Source organism: Mytilus californianus, unplaced genomic scaffold (assembly GCF_021869535.1).
Source record: "Mytilus californianus isolate M0D057914Y unplaced genomic scaffold, xbMytCali1.0.p SCAF_1, whole genome shotgun sequence".
NCBI classification, from domain to species: Eukaryota; Metazoa; Mollusca; class Bivalvia; order Mytilida; family Mytilidae; genus Mytilus; species Mytilus californianus.
In genome coordinates, this window is record NW_026262581.1 from 115,953,147 (window position 1) to 115,976,955 (window position 23,809).

General features: G+C 34.4%; 2 protein-coding genes across 2 annotated transcripts in view; both read right to left on the reverse strand.

Annotated features, from left to right (window-relative positions):
- Positions 1-16,435: 16,435 nt before the first annotated feature.
- Positions 16,436-22,962, reverse strand: LOC127731677 (uncharacterized). Its single transcript, XM_052240461.1, has 3 exons — positions 21,667-22,962; positions 19,412-19,522; positions 16,436-16,847 (listed from the first exon to the last, which is right to left on the reverse strand). The coding sequence occupies exons 1-3, from the start codon at positions 22,742-22,744 to the stop codon at positions 16,690-16,692; spliced, it is 1,347 nt and encodes a 448-aa protein (XP_052096421.1). The 5' UTR covers positions 22,745-22,962; the 3' UTR covers positions 16,436-16,689.
- LOC127731687 (uncharacterized) overlaps positions 16,436-23,809 on the reverse strand; it is a 54,263-nt gene continuing 46,889 nt past the window's right edge. The window contains exon 4 of the mRNA XM_052240498.1: positions 16,436-16,654. The gene's annotated coding sequence lies outside the window, so the exon portion shown is untranslated. The remainder of the gene's footprint in view (positions 16,655-23,809) is intronic.

Consider the following 23,809-nt stretch of genomic DNA (forward strand, 5'->3'; position numbering starts at 1 on the left):
CTTTTTATTGTGACATGTCCCAAAATATGCTTTCTCCTGGAGTTTTCATATTCAATAAGTTTATCATCATATTTACTTTTAAACTATAAAAAATAAGACATTTTTCTTCATAACTCATCATATGATCACAACCTGAAATATTTTATATCCCATGAAAAAAATTTCTAAACCAGCTATCAAATCTATTCTTCAGTTGGTGAATTTCATACATTAATATAATAGTGAGTATCTTTCAAGGAGCTCCAAATTCTAATTATGTTTAATCGAAATTGATGGACATATGAATGAGATGCAACAGAAGATTACCCATGTTCAAATCTCGCAAATCCATTTAGAATATACAATATGAGGTAGAATCAAAACCATGGGGAAATCGCATGATCTAAAAACGGAACAAGACCGGGTGTGTCGACAGGGAAACGGTCTCCTTCTATGCAAGTATTACCATCTTAACAAATTACAATAGGGCAAAATATTACAATAGGGGATTGGACACAATCGGTAACATATCAGACGTCTATTCTGGTATCTAAAGATCTAAGACCGCGAGACATGTCTCTTGTTATTTAAGACAGATGTATCTTATCCATCAACCAATTCTTAATGGTGACCGTAAAGCTTATAGCTGCGGTCACACCTTAACGGATAGCTCGAACGGACGCCGAACGGATGAAAAAAAAAGTTTTCCGTTGACAAAATTTGTATCCGTTGGGAGTCCGTTGGTGTACTGACCATATAAAACGGACGCATAACGAATGGTTAACGGACACACACCGGATATGTAACGTTCGAGAAACGGAAACGTACCGGACAGAACGGATGTCGAACGTACATCCAACGGACGAGTACCGCATAAAACGGACACCTAACGAAAGCGTACCGGATAAAACGGATGAACAAGGTAAGCGGGAAATTAAAGGCGGCAATATTAATACATGTAAATCACATAATCGTGACCTTAGAATAATTAAAAAGTTTTCGTGTAACTGGTTGTAGTTTATAGTCTAGAAGGTTTATATTTGCAACATTTAAGTTCAGTCTGGCCTAAATAAGAGCTGTTTGATAGTGAAGACGTGTCCTTACTCAGCGATCCATTATGAATAATAAACATTCATGACATTCAAGAAATCTGACATACCAATAATTGGCATTTCTAACGCGAAATTTTCAATTGGCATTTATTCGTTTTACATTCGGTACGTATCCGTTTTATCCATTATCCTTCCGTTCATGTCCGTTTCACATCCGTTTATCATCCGTCTTATCCGTTATACGTTCGTTATACGTCCGGTAGTAGTCCGTTGGTGAATTGGTCTACCGGACCATCAACGGACGTATAACGGACAAGTAACGGATATAAAACGGAAACGAAACGGACGAGTACCGTTAAAAACGGACGACTACCGGACGTTAAACGGACACTTTATCCGTTGGACGTCCGTTCGAAGTTTTGAACATGCTCAAAATTTTCCACCGGACATAATGGACGTCGACGGATAAAACGGAAGCTGAACGGACATGAAACGGATATGGACGGACGTCTAACGGATATGAACGGACAAGAACGGATTGAAAAAAAGTTATCCGTTCGGCGTCCGTTCGCTCTATCTGGTAAGGTGTGACCGGGGCTTATGTGGTGTTGATTTCAAAGTTGTCCCTCATAAATGCTAGTGCACGTGTGCTCTGAAGAAGTCGAATGTGAACATTCACGCGCGTAACACATCACCCTAGATATGTAATCGTCATACGATTTGACACTGGAATTGTTACTGCTGAGAAATTGGACGTTGACACTGGGAAATCACTTTTTTTTCAAAGATCTTAGTTGGAAGTCGTCAATCTGTGCCAATCATGTCAATAACAAGATCCAAATATTAAGCAGAACTACTTTTCGTAGTAAATGTATCTTTAATTTCAAGTTCCCTGTGATATATGAGTTGCAAGCCCTCACTGAAATGTGAACTACAAGGGCATATTGAAGTTTAGACAAGATAGTGTTTAATAAAATTATGTTGGTATCATCAAAAGATAAAATTAAGCCAAATATGTGTCACATCTTTTGGGTCAGTCGCCCTTCTCTATAAATAAACTTTTTCAAAGGCAAACTTAGCGTAAATCTTCCATATGGGTCAGCTTTGAGATTTTTTTAATTTTAATTTGTTACCCGGATGAACCAACCAATATGGCTATACAAACTAAACAGTGCATGCAAAATGATAACAAGAGTGCACACGCTGAAATGTCTCGCCTGCTTTTCTGACCATTGATTTTATATTGAAAGGTTAAAGATAAAGGTTTTACTAAAAGCATTACAGAAACTTTATATTTTTAAAAATTTATTACAATAAGGTCAAGGTCAAATAACTGTTAACCTTTGAAACAAAAGTTTTAAATATCATTGAATTAAATCATTAAAAACAAAAGCCTGCTCAAAAAGAATATTCAAAACTTATCAAAATAAACTGCTTATTTAAGCGATTTATTTAAAAGAGAAATAATTTAGCAATTGATAAAGGTATTTTTATGGTTCTCGGATAAGTGGTCTTTTTAAAATTATGTAGCATTTGAATGCTACACAATTTTGCAAGTTATTTTGTCATCTGCCAACCATGCTTCTACAACGTCCATCATGAGTTGATACACAAGTTCCCAGCCAAAAAGAAATCCGCTTAAGATTTAGAACAAAGAGGAAAACAAGAGTGCACACACTAAAACGTCTCACCTGTTTTACTGACCACTGATTTTATGTTGAAAGTCTTAAAGATCAAGGTTTTACTACAAGTATCACATAAACTTTGCATCTTTAAACATTCATGACAAAATATAGTTGGCATATTACTTATGGTAATTGAAAAACAGACCAAAACACAAAAACTGAACATTAACCAAAGAACCATGAAAATGAGGTCAAGGTCAGATGAAACCTGCCAAACTGAAATGTCCCCCTTACAATCATTTCCATACACCAACTATAGTTGGCCTACTGCTTATAGTATCTGAGAAACAGTCCTAATGACGTAACTTTAACCTTAATCACTGATCTATGTAATGAGGTCAAAGTCAGGTAACCCTGTCTGACGGATATGTAGGCGTTGCAAGGAACCCATATGGCCCGAGAACACAGTTATTTCGTAGTGCATTTCTTTCAGACAATAAATTCTTCGTGTTGAAGACCGTACCTTGACCTATATTGGTTTACTTTTATAAATTTCGACTTGGATGGAAAGTTGTCTCATTGGCACTCATACCACATCTTCTTATATCTATATGACACACGGAAACTTCGTAACATAACGTATCTGCATACAAGGAATGACGAGACAAAAATGCAATGTATAATCAAGTTGACAGCCTTAGGTTTATAACAGCCAAATTAAAATCCTTGTCTGAAGAAACAAATGTGTGTTAAGAATATATCTGCAGCAACTGGTGAAAGGAGAGCGGTTTTGCACTTTCCGTGACATGAAGATACACACTTTCCCTGACGTAAAGATAAAACTAAACACTGCTAGAAGATTTTGAAGAACGAACAATAACTCCTGGTAAGTGCTTTTGTATATAGTTATACCGTGTATTGTATTTTTCCTATTAAAGTATACATCATCATGCTAGGTTATTGCATTTATTCCCAGAAAACCAACAACTCAAAATAGGTTATGGGCTGCAATAGGACAAACTAACAACACTAAAATAATGTCGTACTCCATCTTAACTTTATTTTGTTTGTTAACTACGTTTTTTTCAGAATATTTATTACGTCTGGATGTATTGCTCCTCGGTCACTGTCAATTATTTGTGTTTCTTGATCACATCCCTGATTTATTGCTTTTAGAACGTCGTCTGCGCTTTTTGCGTGTAGAACGACGGCTTGGTGTCTTACTTCTGGATCTATGTTTGGTTTCATTGCTTCTTGATCGGTATCTACGCGCTTGGAGTCTAGTGCGACAAATGGGTGTCTTGCTTCTGGACCGATGTTTTGTTTCACTGCTTCTTGAGCGGTATCTACGCGGTTTGCGTCTTGAACGACGAATAGGTGTGTTACTTCTTGATCGTTCTTTCTTTTTTCTACAGCACCTTTTTTGTTTACTGTCATTTTCATCGTCTAAATGTTTGTGTTTACGGGTGTGTCTTCTTTCGCGATCACGTGCCGTTTGCTGTTCGTCTGAAGGACATTGAGAAGACCTTTCGGGCTCCAGTTCTATTTTTTCCTTTTTATCAACCTTTTCAGTAGTGTTTGATTCATTTCCTTTATCTACACATTGTTCAAAATAAGAATCAGTTTCAAGGTCAATGGCAGATCTTTCAGCCCAAGGTTTCTCATACTGAGTAATGATAACACTTTTTTCTATTGTCATACTATTTTCAATTCCAGAATCGTTCTTTATAGACATTAAAGATGACCGCCTTTTGTCATTATCTTGTTCTATAAAAGTATCAAATATAAACATATAATATCTAGTGCACTTGCCTACTTTTCATTACTAAATTAAGTTTAGTGTAATATTTTATATAGTTATTCTATGTCATGACTGCTATTCCTGCAAGTTTTACATAAAGAACGGTAGTCGCTTTCGTCATTTTTAGCTGATTCAAAAAAATTACGGCTAATTTTTCTAGCATTTAACCACATTTATAAGAATTTGGAAATTGTGGGGTATTTATCTAAAAACAGGATAAGAAGACAGTCTGAACAAAATCATTTTTTTTCTATCGGATGTAAAGACATGCATATAAAAAAGGAGGTGTGGTATGATTGCTAATGGGACAGCTATCCGTTAAAACCTAAAGACAAAGATGCGAACAATTACCGGTCACCACACAGAGATGTAACGACACAACATAAGAACAAACTTAATAGGGCTTGACTCATCAGATCGTTACTCAGCACTAAAAAATAACAAAAAGACGAAAGACACAAAGTACCAAACTAAGACTACTCGCAGTCCGGTATGCGGTTTAAATAGAACAAAAGAATTGGAACTCTTGTGTTTAGAAGGTAGAAAAGTGAAATAAACTTTGTATACGGTTGCCAAGATGTCACAAAAGTTACTTTCCGTCAAAACATTATAAATATTTGCATTCACGTTGATCCATTTTCATATTGTACAACTGTTAACAATGCAACTTGCTAACAATCGTTTTTAAAACTACCAGAAGTCCAGCTGTTACGTCAATTAGGGGTCTCCTTATAAACTTACTTTTTTTTGCCCGACATAGAAAAAATCTGTGAAAAATTACGAATATTGAGAAATGAATTATCAATCGGTTAAGACCATTCCCAAAGTGGCACACCAAAATTTGACATTTGTACGAAATATCAAAGTTGGATGTTATCTGGCGGGGTTTCCTCGTTGATTAACGCTTCGAACACACCCCGTCCTAAAAATGTAACATCACATTACTTTTTAGTGATTAAAATTTGCATGTTTGATATGTATTTTTACTTAAACAAGTAAAATTACTCTGACAGTCCGGGATGCGGTTTGATAAAATTGCTTCCCTTGTTTATTTCGCTCTCCGATCAAATCATGTCATTTCGCTGCCTCCAATGGTAGACGCGACAACGATGGGTGTCGTCAGGATAGGAACGAGGTTCATCATAACAAATGGACAAATATGGCCGTATTTTCACCTCAAAAACTACTCTGTGTACAGACTTACCTGTGCAGTTTGGAAAGTTTAAAGGCCTGGCATCTACTAGATATATAAAAGTTAAATTTATTTTGCATATCAGAAAGATAAAATCGTTTTGGGATTTTGATGGGCATTTTTTCCCTTTCTGCAGAAGGTGTTAAAATAAACAAACACCTGAATTGCATTTGATACTGTCCACTCAGTTTCTACCTTTAACTCACCTATAGATGTGTAGATATCTATTGTCCATGCCAATCAAGGACAATCAATACAATACAAGCCAGTTGTTACCTGAGAGGGAGCATCTCAAAGTTGTATCCCAACTTAGTTAAATTTTACACCTTCTGCAGGAACGAAAAAAAAATGCCCATCATAATCCAAAAAAGATTTTATCTTTCTGATATGCAAAATGAAATCAACTTTTATGTATCTAGTGGATGCCAGGCCTTAAAACTTTCCAAACTGCACAGGTAAGTCTGTACACAGAGTAGTTTTTGAGGTGAAAATACGGCCATATTTGTCCATTTGTTATGATGAACCTTAAATGAATCAGTTAGGAACTAGACGATCCCCATTAGTATAGGTGAGTTGTATAATAGCTGTTGCTTTATGATAAATGTATGTTGTAGAATAATTCATAATCAGGAATAGCTGGAACGGAACGAAACGTGTTGCAACGATGACCCGGAAACCGAAGGTAGAAAATTAAAAAAAAACTATAGAGACAATCGTTCTGAGTGTGCCACCTACACATTCAAACATGTACACAACCTCAGTATCCCCTATCTATCTAATGTGTTTTCATAATTATGTGATATAGGGCAAAAAAAGGTAGCAGTTTTTTTTGTGTCTTGTTGTTAAGCATTTTCATGGGAGATAATGTTATTTTTGCGGGTGTGTTTGATTACGTTTGTTACGCTGTAACATTATATACTAGTAATACACGCTCATAAAGTCGCTAAAAAGCGCTTATCACACAAATGAACTCAATGTTGATTATTCTATTTACCGGGTTATTGGTTCTTAATCCTAACTTAATGTTTTGTGGTGTATATTACAAAAAGGGGGGTGCTTTAAAAAACACCGGAATACCTTAATAATCCTACAATACCTGCAATTGTTTAACAGAACAAGAGAGATATATCGTATTCTAAACCTATTTTTTCTCACATATTCGTTAGATATATAAAATATAGTCAAATGTTAAGTATGAATATCCATCCCCCTTTTTTCAATTCATTATTTAAAAAGACAGCTCTAAAGAATATGCAATAACCTAACATTGATAATTTAGCTAACAATGAATCCAGAACATTTTCCCAACAAGTAAAGACCAATGAAAACATTTGATATTATTTGAAAAACTTGGGCAATTAAGTAAGATCTGTGGTTTCATAGATATTAATGATAATTCAACATTTTCGATACATATTTATCTTTAATTCTATATATATCGTGACATGTATATATCTCGTGATGCATCTGATGTATAAATCCAGTGGCAGATCCGGAGTAAAGTGCTGTGTTTAGACCCGTTTGTATGGGGAACATGTGGTTGGAACCCCCTCATTAATTGCTTGTTTATTTTTTTTTTTTTGCAGTAATGTTTGAAAAGGAAGATGGACAGTAATTTTATCATGACGTTATGCAGATGGTTTCCGGACAGATTCCTTAACATCACGGTTTATAAGAGACTCGTGAGCCTCGTTTAGTGCAAGATGCTGACATGCCAAGTACCTGTTACGCTAGCTGAAAAGTCCCAATTTTGAAAGCACGTTAAAATATTGTGAGGAAGTTCTACTATATCTGATAGTGAGATGTCTTGGAATTATTCTCAAGTACATATGCCGATCAAACGCATGGAACAGAGGGGAGATGCTTTTAAGTGGTGCTAATCTGAGATTCCAATTTGAACTATGGAAGAAACAATATATATGAATAAAATTATCCCACAATAGGAACTGTCTTTTTTTTCTGCATGCAGAATTTGTCAAACGTATCCATAACAGAACAGTCTCCTTCATACATTTGTAATACTGATGGTATTTTCAGATGCATGCATAGTTGTTTTTCTTCTGCTACACATATTTATTAATTTCTAACGCAAGCTTTAATGTGATTTAATTGCTGAGATGATATAGCAGTGCCATTGGTTTCTCCTCTCTCTTTGTTCCAACAACTTGATCATCTGAACTCATCTGCTATCTTTTTTTAAACCAGCATCAAAATAAATTTTAAATAAAACAGGTTGTACATTCATCAAAATATGTGTAGTACGTGAAATATGAAGACACTCGTGTACTAGTTGTAAAAGTGAGCATGTATGAGAAAAACTGAAATTATAGTGAGCCACCGTATAAGATAAAAACTAATATTAGCGAGTCATTATGTGAAGAACTTTAATATTCTTGAATCTGTTTCTGAGTTGTGAAGAACTATAATAAAATTTAGTCTAAATGTAAAACTGTTAACTTAGTCAAGATCTCGTATGCACGACTCTAAATGTCTCACAACTTTTCGACTGTGGGTAAACTATTAAAAAAAGTAAAAGATATAAATAATAAATCTTATGAATAATATTCGCGATCAAAGAAAGAAATATCACATCATGTCGGCGGACAATTGTAAGATACTATAAGATCGAGAAAAAATATAACGAAAATATAACCCAAAAGAAATCACTGAAACATCTGCAATCCGAATTATATACGCAAACACATCACAAGAAAAAACAAGATCACACCATCTCGGCGGGCAACTGTCGACTTTTAAAACGTTATACAATCGAAACATATGACAAAAAAAAAACAACAAGAACTGCAATCCACAAATTAGACGCAAAGAGTCACAAGAAATAACCAGATCACGCCAATGTTGGTGGGCAACTGTCGACTTGTCAAAATAGTTTGATCGAACGCAAACATAACCAAAACATGGCATCAAAGAAATAAGACGCAAACTAAATTACAAGAAATTACAAGATCAATGTTAGATGTATCAAACAAAATTCCGAAAGTACAATTGGTTAACACAAACAATAAAAATACAACGATATAAATCTATGCTACCCCTAGTCCTATAATATAAGACTTCGAAGGTTCATATACATTCAACGTTTTTTATCGGATTTTTTTACTATCAATGTTGAACCTCAAAGACTTCGAAGGTTCATAAACATTCAACGTTTTTTATCGGATTTTTTTACTATCAATGTTGAACCTCAAAGACTTCGAAGGTTCATATTATTTACATTAAACGTTTTTTATCGGATATTGTTCTTACAATCAATGTTGAATTCGAGGTTCAACATTGATATTAAAGAAAAGTCCAATAAAAAACGTTGAATGTAATTGATATGAACCTTCGATGTCTTATATTAATTTATAGGACTTTGCTACCCCAAGAACTCAACTTGACAATGATCAACCAATCCAGGTTACCGCATAACTAAGGTGAAACTCAATGTGTAACAAAACTTTTTAAATGATACAGAAAATATGACTGTTAGAGTAATTGTACTTGTTTAAGTAAAAACGAATATCAAACATGCAAATTTTAATCACTAAAAAGTCATGTGATGTTACATTTTTAGGACGGGGTGTGTTCGATGCGTTAATCAACGAGGAAACCCCGCCAGATAACATCCAACTTTGATATTTCGTACAATGTCAAATGTCAAATATTGGTGTGCCACTTTGGGAATGGTCTCAACCGATTGATAATTCATTTCTCAATATTCGTAATTTTTCACAGATATTTTCTATGTCGGGCAAAAAAGTAGCAGTTTATAAGGAGACCCCCTAATTGACGTAACAGCTGCACTTCTGGTAGTTTTAAAAACGATTGTTAGCAAGTTGCATTGTTAACAGTTGTACAATATGAAAATGGGTCAACGTGAATGCAAATATTTATAATGTTTTGACGGAAAGTAACTTTTGTGACATCTTGGCAACCGTATACAAAGTTTATTTCACTTTTCTACCTTCTAAACACAAGAGTTCCATTTCTTTTGTTCTATTTAAACCGCATACCGGACTGGCAGTTACTGAAAGCTAGTTGAAAGCCTCATATCAATAAATCATGTTTTCTAAGACTAAACCATCAATATGTACATTCCCATCGGATTAAGTTATTTTACCTTCAGATGAAAATTATTTCTTTTTGGTTATGGGTGCCTTTCGATGCAAATGTTTCAAAAACATGTAAACTAAATAAATGCAATATATTTTTTTAAACGGCAACGTTTAGCACTGAATAACATCTAAAATTTAAGGGTATAAATAGAATTATTATATACTAAGTATACACAGGTAAATTGTGTATGTGTAATACAATTGATGACAATCGTGCTGTATCAGCCATCCGTGATGATATCGATACCAGTCACAGTTGCAAAGGCTTTATTAAACCCTAATCTGTATGACGTCACGTAATCAATATCAGTCACGGTTACAAAAGCTTTATTAACCCCTTAATATGTATTACGTCGTCATGTGTCGTGAAAAATACATAAGAGAGATTAGTTGTACTTCAGGTACATATATATAATAAAGTGCATATGATATGGCTTTTTCAATATCACACCCGTATCAACCCTCAACCAATATAATCCCTCGAGCAGAGCTCTTGGGATTATATTGGTGTCTCGGGTTGATACAGGCGTGATATTAAAAAAGCCATATGATATTACCTATTTATAATACCGGTATAGTATTAAATATTTTTTGAAGATTTTTATTTAAAATAATAATGCAATGTTTGTCGATATTTTTACTGTGCATCCTCCATGAATATATCTTAAAGGTAGAACATATGTTGGAAATATTGCATCTTGACCAAAACTGCATAAAGTTGATTCGCAACTGAGAGCTCCAATGTAAAACGATATTTGCATACGAGAAGATGAGAAATAACCAAGACGGCAGAATGTAATTTTGATATTTCCTTGGTTGGTTCCTATATTTAAGTTGGAGTAATCCCATTGACAGTTTCACGGGTACTATCATGGTTTGGTTGACCGTTATGTATAACTTCCAATTGTCATAGCAATAATCATGTCTTCTTTTCCCCGTTTGTGACATGACCGAATGAGACTGGTCACCGAATTTGTACTTGTGCTTAACAACACGATAGGTGCCACATGTGGAATACGATCTGCCTACCCTTCCGGAGCTCATGAGACCGCCTTCGGATTTTGTTGGAGTTCGTGTTTGACAGTTTTTAGGTTTCTATGTAGTGTTTCTAGATTGTTGTTTGACATTTTATCGTTTTTTGTCATGGTAGTGTCGGATTTTCTTTCACTTGTGATTTTATTGTCCCTTCGGTGTCGTTTGTCTCTTTTTGATTAAATCAAAACTACGGTTGCAACTCCCTATGGCAAAATGACCAAGGATGGTTTGGATATTTGTTTTAGTCCCCTTTTGATATATTTTTGCTCATGTATTTATTCCCCCGCGACTGTATAAACTTTTGGCCCTGGAGCTTTCTTGATGAAAATTGTTTCAAAAATACACATACAATAGTTGGACACTACAGTAAAATGTTTTGATCATTGTGTTTTCTGTATTTTGAATTGTACTTTTTCTATTGTCCTTGGTATTTTCTTGGGCTGGTGTTGCTTAATATTTAGTTTTCTGTGTTGTATATTGAGATTTCATATGATTTCAAATATCAATGCAAGTTCTGTTACAGCGTATCTCATTTGGTCATAGTACTCTCTTTTCTTATTATAAGGTTTGCGACTGCTAGGTTGTATCTTCTGGTATTTATTTTGTTCAATGTTATATATATATATTGATTGCTACTGCTCCATAAATATGTCATTGAAAATTGGATAGCTGTAATACCTGCGGTGCAACGGATTAAATGTGAACTGTTTTAGCGGCAACCGTGTTGGTGCTCATGGTATACAAATATATGGCGATGTCATGAACGAGGATAGGAGGTATTAAATGTGACTTGCATTTTATTTTCGATAGTATGAAAAATTGTTTATACGAAAATAATATACCTTGATTTCCTCGCATTTTTAAGTTGCTATCAAGAACTGTTTCATTGCTCTCTTGATCTGTATCCGACCCTGCTTCCAAACAAATGGCAGATCTATCAAGCCAGGGCTTTTCATACCCTGTGATGATTACACTCGCATCTAGTGGCAAGCTATTTTCAAGTAATGAATCATTGCTATTGCTACTACTGTTTCTTTTGGCTTGTCCAGACATCAAAGACGGTTTGCTGGCGACCCGCAATCTTTGTTAATCATATACTGTTAAAAGAACGATTTGAAGACACATAATATCTATTAATAGCATTGATATATTATTTCATGTAAGTTTTTTTTCTAAATATGAATTAACTGCTTCGCCGAGTGCAGCTGGATACGACCGCAGAGGTCCAACCCAGACAGTTGGGGCAAAAATGGACACAATATTCAAGCTTGATACAGGTCTGAATTTGGATTGTAATTAAATATTTGACACATTATAGGTTTCTGACACAGAATAAATGTGTCAAAGAACTTGAAATTGGTTGTATGATTTGAATTTATATTCAATTGAAGATTCCTTGCTGTTGTGCAATACACTGTGTTGTTGCGCAATACTTAGTTAATCTGTTTTCAGACTATATACAAAGAATTAGCAAAATAAATTGTGACCCCCAATTATTTTCTTTGGAAAATTGACAATTTTTTAAATGTTGAGGAAAAATAATTGACCCCCCCCTCCAATTTTTTGTTACCCCCCCTCAAAAAAAAAAATATTTGAAGAGAATTTTCTTTTGAGGAAAAAAATTGCCCCCCCCCCCCAAAAAAATGTTTACCCCCCTTCCAAAAAAAATAATTTTGAAGAAATTTTCCTTTTGTAAAATGTGGTACAAATTAAGAGACATCCATACACTTAAACACAAGTTATTGTCTGAAAACTAGAAAAAATGCTTGTTTAGACCCTTTTAGGCCCCTAATTCCTGAACGGTTTAGGCAATTACCCCCAAAATGAATCCTAACCTTCTACTTGTGGTATTCAGAGCAATCAAATACTTGTACACAAGTTATTGTCCTGAAACTAGAAAAATGCTTGTTTTGGCCCCTAATTCCTAAACGGTTGGGACCATCACCCCCAAAAAAAAAATCCCGACCTTCCTTATGTGGTATTGAACCTTTTGGTTAAATTTCATAGAGATCCATACACTTAAACTAAATTTATTGTCCGGAAACCAAATGTCTTCGGACGATGCTGACGCCGCCGACGACGACGACGACGTGATACCAATATACGACCGCAAAATATACCGGTCGTATAAAAAGAGTACACACACAGAAATTTATACCTTATAATCATTTCATACATGATTATATTTAGTTGACCTATTGATTGATATAAAAATAAGGAGATATGGTATGATTGCCAATGAGACAACTATCCACCAAAGTTCAAATGAAGTGGATGTAAGCAATTATAGGCAAGTATCTGAGAAACGAACGCGACCATAAAAACTCAATATTGACCAATGAACCATAAAATTGAGGTCAAATCCGATGAAACCTATCAGACAGACTTACAACCATTCCATACACCAAATATAACTTCCCTACTATCTCAGAAAAGGACCCAACCACAAAAAACTGACTAAACATTCTCCAATGAACCATGAAAATGAATTCAGGGAACCCTGCCAGATGGACATTTACACCTGTACGGGTGACACTAGCGGGTAGGATCTGCTTATTCTCCAGAGCAATCCAGTTTTTGGTGGGTTCGTGTTGCTCAGTCTTTAGATTTCTGTGTAGTGCTATGTGAATTTGTTTGTCTAAACATCGTCTCTCGTTTTCTGACATGGCGCTGTCCGTTTTTCTCGACTTATTTGAGTTTTGAATGTTCCCTTTGCATCTTCTGCCTCTTTTTATCACTCATTCCATGCACCAAATATAGTTGACCTATAGCTTAGAGTACCCGAGATACAACTTGACCACGAAAAATTAACCTTGATCACTGACCATGAAATGAGATCAAGGTCAGGTAAATCCTGTCTGACTGGCATGTAGACATGTAGTATGGTTGTCCCATCACTAATAATAGGTGAAAAAAGTCACAACGACGGATGAACATATGGCATTTGTATAAACGATATGAAGTATGCATGTTTAAAACTTTTTGAAGTATGAATTTAATGACAAAAGTCTACAACAGGAGTTTTAGCTTTTAATACATCAAATATCTAGTTTTTGATAAACACCCGGATGTTAATTATGCAAGATTACATTATTTTAACAGGAAAGCAAATCATATTATAAGCTAGTTTCCGTCTGGCATATAATATTATGTCACATATCATTGATCACATTTTCACAGTTATAAATAACTAACTATAGTCAATATTTATTTATCGTGACTGTTGGGGTTGAGGGGACGACCATTTGATATTCGGGGGGGGGGGGGGGGGCAGGAGGATTTTGAAAGTTAATAACTCAGCCTTGATAATAAAAAAAATGAATCGTTTGTTCTGTGGTAGTTTGAAAATAAATAACCTGACTTACAATGTATTGAAAATAACTTGGCAGGTCTTTTAAGCCATTTTATAAATGCTATATTGAAGTATGAGATGGCACCAGATTCTTCCAAAATTCGTCTTTTTTCATATTTTTTTCGGGAAAAACTTCCCAAATCTTTTAATAATATAAATATTAATGTATTTGAAATGTTTGAAAATGGGTTTCATTTCACTTGAGGTATATTGTCTCGTGAACATTTACCTCACTTTTATTAAAGGGCCGTAACTACATTGAGGCAAATGCCTCATGTTGGAAATTCCAAAACAAAAGCTTGTCTTCATATCAAATTGTTTTCACGGCAAGTGTCTTGCAAGAAGCAAGTTCTGTTCACCCTCTGACGTAGCCCGTTTTTTGAGATCCATGTTTCTCATTTATTTTTATTTTTCAGTGTTGATTGTCTATAATGTTTGTTGTTTTGTGTTTTATCTGTTCCCGGGTTTGTCTTTTGTTCATTGATTGCCCTTCTTTATGACTAGTATTCTCTTAGTGTTGCATTCTATTTGTAATTTAGTAATTATGTTTTAAACTTGAGTTTTATTATATTTAAGGACCTTTTGTCTATTACAAACTACTTTAAATTGTATCCCAGTTAGGAACTACATCAAGTTGTAATTGAAATGTGTTATAAAAACTGACTTGACATAGTTATGTATCAATGATAATCAGCCCCCTATTAACTTAATTTGAAAAAAAAAACATAATTGACAGGTATAAAAGGTTTTTCTGCAAACTGAAACATTTTTTGCTTTTTCCTACATATTGGTCTTTTGATGTTGTCCCTAAAAACTAAAAGTCTTACACTGAATCTATATATTTTGCTTTGAAACCAGAATATTGTCCCAAAATTTAAACAGAACTTGCGTTTCAGATTAAGAAAGGGTCTGGGAAACGCGCATAATGCATGATTTTGGCCCATTTTTTTCTATAGCTCCTTGGGGCCTTCAGCGAACCCCAGACTCTTCGCGGATTTTTTTTTCGTCTCGCTCCGCTCGGCGAAAATGTTTGACAACTTTTAAAAGAGGCTAGCTTTAATACCTTGTACGTATGCAATATATGCAGTTTGCAATTCAGAAGATTAACTTCCAGAGGATGATGATTAATTCTGATTGACTTAATTGACTATGTTATTTATTCAAGAATTTAAAAATTGTATGTTTTCAAATATTATAAATATAATTGTGAAAATAGATAATCTGTCCCATGTTTTAATGAAAGTGAAAAATCATGCTTCAACAGTGCAGAAAATAAATAATCTGTCCTTTTGGTCCACAAAAATAAATAACCCATCCAAAACAAATCCCCCCCCCCCCCCCCCCCCCCCCCCAAATATCAAATGGTCGTCCCCTTAGAAATATATGACATCTTCATCCAACGAACATGTTCTGTCGGGAAACCAACGTATTGTTGTACAATATATGTTTACCTTGCTTTCGTTTCGACTTTAATTATACAATAGTTACTGGGTGTACAGCTACTAACAAGCAATAATTCTAAATATATCAAACTTACCAATTTCCTTTACGTGCTCAGATATAAAAGTTTGTGACAGTCCCTATGAATAACAAACTTTGACTATTTTGAGAAGAGTTCATGAATATCATTTAAAGTTTATAAGGTAGTTAACACTTGTCTTAAATATACTAATTTTTACTTGATTGATTTTCAAATCTGACATTTGTAATACAATTTTAGTACAACAAATTATAATAAATCTGGAACAAACTACCAGATAAAATTACCAAAGCCCCTTCCATAAATGCCTTAACAAATAGACTAGATAAATATTGGTCTGATGAAGAGATCTATTACAATGACTATAGAGCAGCAGAAATATCCGGAAGTCAGGACAAATTATTATGCAAAAGAACTTAAATTATGAGTCTGGTGAAGAGGAACCTTAGGGATCCTGACTGGAAATCAACTCTAAGTAACTCTTAAGTATAAAGTTTGCCATGTCACCGACCGTAGTAAAATAGACAGGTAAATAGTATATCTTACCTCCAATGGGTGTAAGTAGTTTGTGTCTCACCAATATATAGGAAAATATACGCCTATATTTACTATGTTATCCCGCCAATGACATGGCTGGTCATTTAGAAAATTGCTAATTAACCCTTTCCAGAAAGCGATTAGGGTGAATGCACTAAAGTATAAATTGCACGAGTTTTCTCCCCTTTTTGGGAAGCAAATCAAGATTTCAAGATTTTATTTTTGCATTCGGGCGCAATTTGTGAAATAATCGGACACAATAAATACAGTAAAAATACATCTTTATTTAAAAAAGCAATTCAAAATAGAAACTATACAAAAGAACCAGTGCAATTTGCAATGGATTTGAGATAGTACAAAACAGACCCGTGACCTCTTAAACAACGGACTAATTAGAAATTATAAGGCAATGATTACATTAAATGTTACATTAGTTATTTCTATGTTGAAGAGAAAATGATAATTAAATACTGAAAAAAAAAACTTTTTTTAAGTTCAGTGCGAAGAAATGTTTAAAGTCATGCATTCTTAATTTGACCAAGCACGTCATTGTACATCTTGTAGACATCACTAAAACTTGTTTCGTTGACAGTAAATCCGAGCTCATTAATTCGCTTTAAAGCCCACTGTAAATCTTTATTGTACTGCAATGCCGCTGCCAGGACACCAATAAATGCTGAAATAAACCAGTTCAAATAGTAAGGCGTGTTTATATGAATAACTAGAGGCTCTAAAGAGCCTGTGTCGCACACCTTGGTCTATGTTCATATTCAACAAAGGACACTCTACAACATTATAGACGAGAATAGAATTCATGACAAAAATCTCTGTTTTGTTGATCTTGTATTGCTGATCATTTAGTCTGTTTAGTTTCTCTCTATCTTCTTTAGTTTTTGCTAACAACACAAAAGAGGGCAAAAAAAATTCCTCATTTAAGGGCAATCACTCCTATAAAGAGTGACAGTCTACTAACTGTATCAGCAAAATTTGGCTTGCTGATCATTTTTGTGATTTAAAGTGTCTAATTATCTATTAAAATTTTAATCATATAAGGCAAAATGCAAAAAATGGCGAAAATCGTCATTAATGGGCAATAACTCCATTAAGTAGTCGTCGGACAATTTTCTCCAAATTGTCTTAATTGTAGTTCTTGTCTTGCTGGTCATTTTTTGTTTATTTAAGTTTCTACATACCTATTTTAATTTTTAAGATATAAGGCAAAAACGCAAAAAAATGATAAAAATCGTCATCAAAGGGCAATAACTCTAATAAGGAGTCGACTGACGATTTCGACCATGCAGACTTTTTTGTAGAACATGTCTTGCTGATCATTTTTTGCAATTTAAAGTTTCTCTCTATCTATTATAGTTTTCAAAATAATAGGCAAAAATGAAAAAAGGTAAATTTTGTCATTTAAGGGCAATAACTCCTATAAGAAGTCGTCTGTCAGTTTTGACGTATATATACAATTGGTAGAGCTCAACATTCTGAACATTTCTGCCCTGTCAGATTTTCTTTCTCTATTTATAACGGTTTTCCAAATTATAGACAAAACTTGCATTTTACCCCCTTTGTTCTATATTTTTAGCCATGGCGGCCATGTTGGTTGGCAGGCGGGGTCATTGGACAAATTTTTTAAACTAGATACCCCCATAATGATTGTGGCCAAGTTTGGTTAAATTTGGCCCAGTAGTTTCAGAGGAGAAGATTTTTGTAATACGGCTGTCTTTATTATAGTTAGGTGTATTAATATTAGTATTAGTTTTAACTAATGGGATTATCCTCTTGAAATAAAGATTATTTATTTATTTAATATATAAATCATAAGTGGCTTATGTTGCGAAAATTTAATCTTCATTCGAACATCGTTCTTAAACGTTACCACTGACAACTGTCCACATTAGCGTCTATGATTTTATCAATTCAAGAACTTTAGATTTTTTCGACATACCCGACATGCAATGACAAGAATAAAACACAAAAGAAGCGTTTATGTACTCTACACTTTTTACAGAAAGTTCGGGTATACTGCCGTTGAGTCATTTAAACTTTCTTTTGACACCATATCCTCATTTATTTTGGGTTAAGGGATTTGATTCCTGGATATATATAACAATTGTACACCATATGTAAATAAGTTTACGACAAATTTACATTTTGGTTAACAAAAGATGGACAGATTTAAAATACAGGCCGTGACCCTTGTCGAAATTATGTGTCTGTTTGGGGCTGTATGAATATACAATCAAGCCCAGTCGTAACAAGGACGTTATATCATATATGCCTCGTGTAGGATGGATGCCACGCTCGATACACGTGAAAGTATCCCTGCAAAAACTCTAAGAGGGACCAGTAGGTTACAAGGCAAACTTTCTGCACCTATCCAACATACCCTCATTTTTCAGTGACAGTCCAAAATTTACCGCCTTTCATCCGGGTCGTCCTAGCTTATAATTCTTACCAATTGTATTTATTGATAATTTGTTCCCCTCATGAATAGAATATGCATAAAATATTTGCCACTGTGCGTTAAGCAATGGACAACCAATCAATCATTCATTCTTTAATTATTCAGTGTACTAGATTTGTAGATGCACAACAAAGTTATTCTAAAAATATTGAACTTGGACAACATTCTTGAGATGAAAACTCTTCTTTAATTTGCTGTTGTCATTAGGTTCTTCCAAAGAATGCAAAGTTATCTACAGTATGATCCATCCATGCAGCCGTAAATTTTGGGTGCACAAGTTAGTCTGAACTAATATAAAATAAATATGTTTAGGAGTTAACACGGCCATATTTGTTAGAAGGTAATGAGCCTAAAAAAAAAACGCACGACGCAACTCAAACTATTATAGTATCGGTGACTGATGTGGATAGAAAACTAGCAATTGATAGTAAATCATAAACAAATGTTGTTTGTAGTAGATATATGTCAGTGAGACACAGAAAAACGCGAAAATAATTAAAATTAAAATTAAACAAAAAAAAATGACGGATTTTTAAAAAGGGGAGGGTAAAAAACACAAATTGTCTTGTCCCCAAGTACCTAAGCGTTTTTGTTGGTTAATAAAAATTTGACCTTGACCATGACCGTGTTATCTTTATGTAACATGGCCGTTTGACTTCAGGTTAATAACTTTAGTTGACCCATAGATGTATAAACCCATACATCTATGGTTGACCACATCACTATTAGAATGAGCAAATAATATACTTTTATGATCTAGTAAAATTTACCAGCTCTCTTTCCTATAGCACAATGAAACAAAACTGGACCGTCTCGTCCTATTTCTAGCAGCTTGTCCTTGTACTGTTGAAATACATCTGCACTGTATGTAATATTTAAATCTGAAATATAATTTCATCTTAATTTTAAATATGCAAATATAGTTTATGGAAAACTAATAATTCGTGAATCCTGGAGCACATTTAGGAAAATTACATACCATTGCTAATGCTTTAGCCGTTAAGTGGAAGAAGTTATAAATAAAGTTGATTTCAAAATGAAAGAATTAAAGCTTGACAAATAGAGCTTGAAGAAATTTTATGTCGCAAACATGTAAAAAGTTGTAAATATGGTTATAACAAGATACTTGGATATAACTTCAGGTGAAATTTTACCTAAATTTCGTACTTGACTTTCATTTCACCTTATTGCAAAGCGCATACATTCAATAAAATGCTCCGCTGGGCGCAGCTTGATACGACCGCAGAGGTCGAACCCTGAACAGTTGGGCAAGTATGGACACAACATTCAAGCTTGATACAGCTCTGAATTTGGATTGTGATTAAATATTTGACACAGCATAGGTTTCTGACACATAATGAATGTGGTCTAAGAACTTAAAAATTTTTAATTTACCTATTCAAACCATATCATTATTATTTGCTTTTATATATAAATCAGAAATAACCAATTTAAAATGGAAAATTTTAAAGAAAAAAAAATCCCCCCCCCCAAATTTTTTGAACCCCCTTATGATTCATCAACCCCAAACTAAATCCCAGCCTTCCCTTTGTGGTATGGTACCTTGCAGTACAATTTCAGAGAGATCCATACACTTGAACACAAGTTATTGTCTGGAAACTAGAAAAATGCTTGTTTTTTGGCCCCAAATTCCTAAACACTTAGGGCAATTACCCCCAAACTCAAACCCAGCTTTCCCTTTGTGATATGGAACCTTTGCCACTGGACGTTAAGCAACCAACAATCAATCGATCAATCAATCAATCAATGGAACCTTGTAGTACAATTTCATAAATATCCATACACTTACACACAAGTCATTGTCATGAAACTAGAAAAATGCTTGTTTTTTGCCCCATTTTGGGCCCCTAATTCCTAAAATTTTGAGCATATGGCAAAATCAAAGTAAATCATTTGCACCACGTGACTTTGTCCCTTTTGATCAAATTACTTCCCTAAGCTTAAGATTGAAAATATAATTTATAATAGATTTGCGGATAATCCAGTCCTTTTCCGTCATGTATCTAAAACTAATGTATCTTTAAAAACTTCCTTTGGCGGATATTTACAAAAATGCTGTGTAATTCTAAGGGAAAATGCTTAAAATTTGACTTTTTACGAAATGGGAAGGTTGAAATCATCATGTTTTTAAAAGAATTTGGCCGAAAACTTAAGAAAGCAGGTAAGTTAAAAGTTATTTAACTTTAAAATTCAACCTACAAGGTGTTTCCCTATATGCGAACAAATCATGAACAATATCTTCCATCATGTGTATTTCTGTTTTGAATCTTGCTATTTTACGATTTTAAGTCATTTTATTTGATCTTATATAGCAATTACACAATGGTTACGCTTCCGATTTTTAAACTAAAAAGGCCGAAAGATTTCAGAGTAGACAATGTCCATTTGTACACGGACAGAAGCCAAAAAAACATGTACAATTCACCTATATGCGAACAAATTTTTCATTCGACATAGGTATTTGCATATTGGCATTTTTATTAAAAGGGCTTATATAATCCTATTGTAATGGCTGCCGTCATGATAAGGCAAAATGGCCGCTATGCAAATTAGCAAATTACCCCAAATTTTGCCATATGGGCAATTACCCCCAAAATCAATCCCAGCATTCCCTTTGTGATATGGAACCTTGTGGTACAATGTCAGAGAGATCCATACACTAACACACAAGTTATGTCTGGAAGTTACAAAAATGCTTATTTTGGACCCTTATTCCTTAACTGTTGGTACCATAACCCCCAAAATCAATCCCAACCTTCCTTTTGTGGTATTGAACCTTATGGTAAAATTTCATAGAGATCCATTCACTTAAACTAAAGTTAGAGTGCGAAAACCAATGTGTCTTCGGACGACGACGACGACGACGCCAACGTCATACCAATATACGACCACAAAATTTTTTTGCGGTCGTATAAAAACCTTTTTTCATCGTCTGTCATTTTTTCTACAATATTCACTCTAAATGATATTATTAGAAAGTCTTAAGATTACAAAGTAAACTTACCTACAGGTAAATGATAATACTTCAATGATGATTCATTAAAATGTTCGCTTTCAATTTCTTCATTAAAGCCAATTTCGTCACCATACTCCTCGGCGTTCTGGGTTTCATAATTAACCATTGATGAAGGAGATATATGTTTTCTGTCCAAGGCTGGATCTAAGACCACTTTCTCCAAGGTCGATTGTGTTTGTCGCACAGGGTTATAGTTCTCGTCATAAGTATTGACGTTGTCTGGTATGTTGATGAGATTTACAGTCTCTTGTGAAGGATTGCTGTCCATAGTTTTACCCATCCGCATGTTGATGACTGATTTATATCCATGAGCTTCCAGTTCCTTTAAATGACCCCTTCTTATCTGACCGGCAGTGAACCAATTCTTATAGACAGGATGACCAAGCCAATAACCCAACCAATTTTGATATGCATCACATTTTGGGGGATTGCTAACGATTGGCTCACCTGTTATTTCTGCAACAACCGATTTCAATTTGTCTGCTGTGAAATCCATTCCCATTAGAGCACTCATTTTATAGAATTTCTCACTATTAACTCTTGGTTCGTATTTAGAGTCCAGTTTTGACATGTATGCTGTATGCAATAAGGTTGTAAAAGCTACAGCTTGTGGTTGGCTGCCATAGAGCAAAATTGGCTTCTCCATTTCAATAATTGAGTGAGTTAGTTTCTCCACTGCTTTAACACAAGCCCAGTCTTCGTTCTCTTTCAGAATGGCATCAAACTGAAGACCGGAAATTTTTGCAGCATATTTGGCTTCTGATACAGATGCTAGTTGTTCACCCCCAAACTGACCAGGGTTGTTTTCATGGTATAGAGATATAACGCCGTTAAATCCTCCATCATGTGCGTATTTTATTTGCGTGTCTGTTAATCCTCCAGCAACATACAGTTTTGGTGTCACTTCTTTTGCCCACCATAATTTTTTTGATGATTTGAATCCAGGAACACTTCTCGGAGACAAAGTATCAAGGCGAAGATCAACACTTCCTGTCGACATAGAGCGAAAAAACAAAAGTCCATACTGAACAACTGTTGTAGTCCTCTTTGGTATTCGAACAATCATATTGCTGGTTAATTGCGCACTACACGACCTACATAACCTGTACAGCTTTGATAACGTAGATTTATTTTTTTATGGCATGCGGAGGCAGTCATAAATCAAATCGATATATAAACGACTTCGTCTGCTATATTGAAGTGATTTTTTCGGATAAGTGGGAAGTCATATGTCCTAACTACACAATAATTTTGGCCAACTAAATTAGACTCAACTCAAATATGCATTTTGCCGTGTAGACAGACTGGAGCCAGCATTTAATCAAATTTGTAATTCAATACAATACAATAATCTCATATACATATGCAAACATCATAAGATAAGGTATTTAAGATAAGATATTTTTATTTCCAATTATGGGACCCAAAGGGCATAAACATTACAACATCAATATTTTTTCATAATACAATACAAACAATGAGATAAAAAAAAAAGTAACACAGTAATAGTATCTATACTAAGTAATTTAACACATAACTTTGTGAACCAAAAAATATACTTCCGGCAACAATAGTAATATATATCTATTAACTTTCAAGAACATTCCAAATGTTAAATATCATATTATGAATACCCGTCATAAACGGACACTCGCCGCCCAGGAAAAACCAACTTATATAGTTTGGAAACCTGCGTCACGGAGCAATGCAAGAACCGTTTCTGGGTAATGATGCCGTACTTGATCATGATCATGATTATATAAAAAAACAATTTTTTATACAAAAAAGGAAGTTTTAACTGTACGATGTCTACGGCTAGAATGACCACCTAGACAATTTTTTTTTCACGAACCCGCGAAAAACAAATTAGCATAACAAAACATTAGGTCACCTGACCTATCAAATCATACATCATTGACCCATACAAAATATTATAGAAACTTTAAGACAGTATTTTTCCGCTATACTGCGAAACGCTGAAAAATATATGTCCTAACTACACAATAATTTTGGCCAACTAAATTAGACTCAACTCAAATATGCATTTTGCCGTGCAGACAGACTAGAAAAACAAAGAACGGGCGTGAGAAATGCAATATGAATACAATGCAAGATACTAATCAAATCATGA

Bases quoted from the DNA above. Each gene is read 5' to 3' on its own strand.
- LOC127731677 (XM_052240461.1), bottom strand. From the start codon at position 22,744: ATGATTGTTCGAATACCAAAGAGGACTACAACAGTTGTTCAGTATGGA. The intron at 19,523-21,666 runs GTAAGTTTACTT...ATTATATTTCAG, and splicing joins GTATTATCATTTACCTGTAG to ATTTAAATATTACATACAGT. The intron at 16,848-19,411 runs GTAAATTTTACT...GGTTTATTTCAG, and splicing joins TGCTATAGGAAAGAGAGCTG to CATTTATTGGTGTCCTGGCA.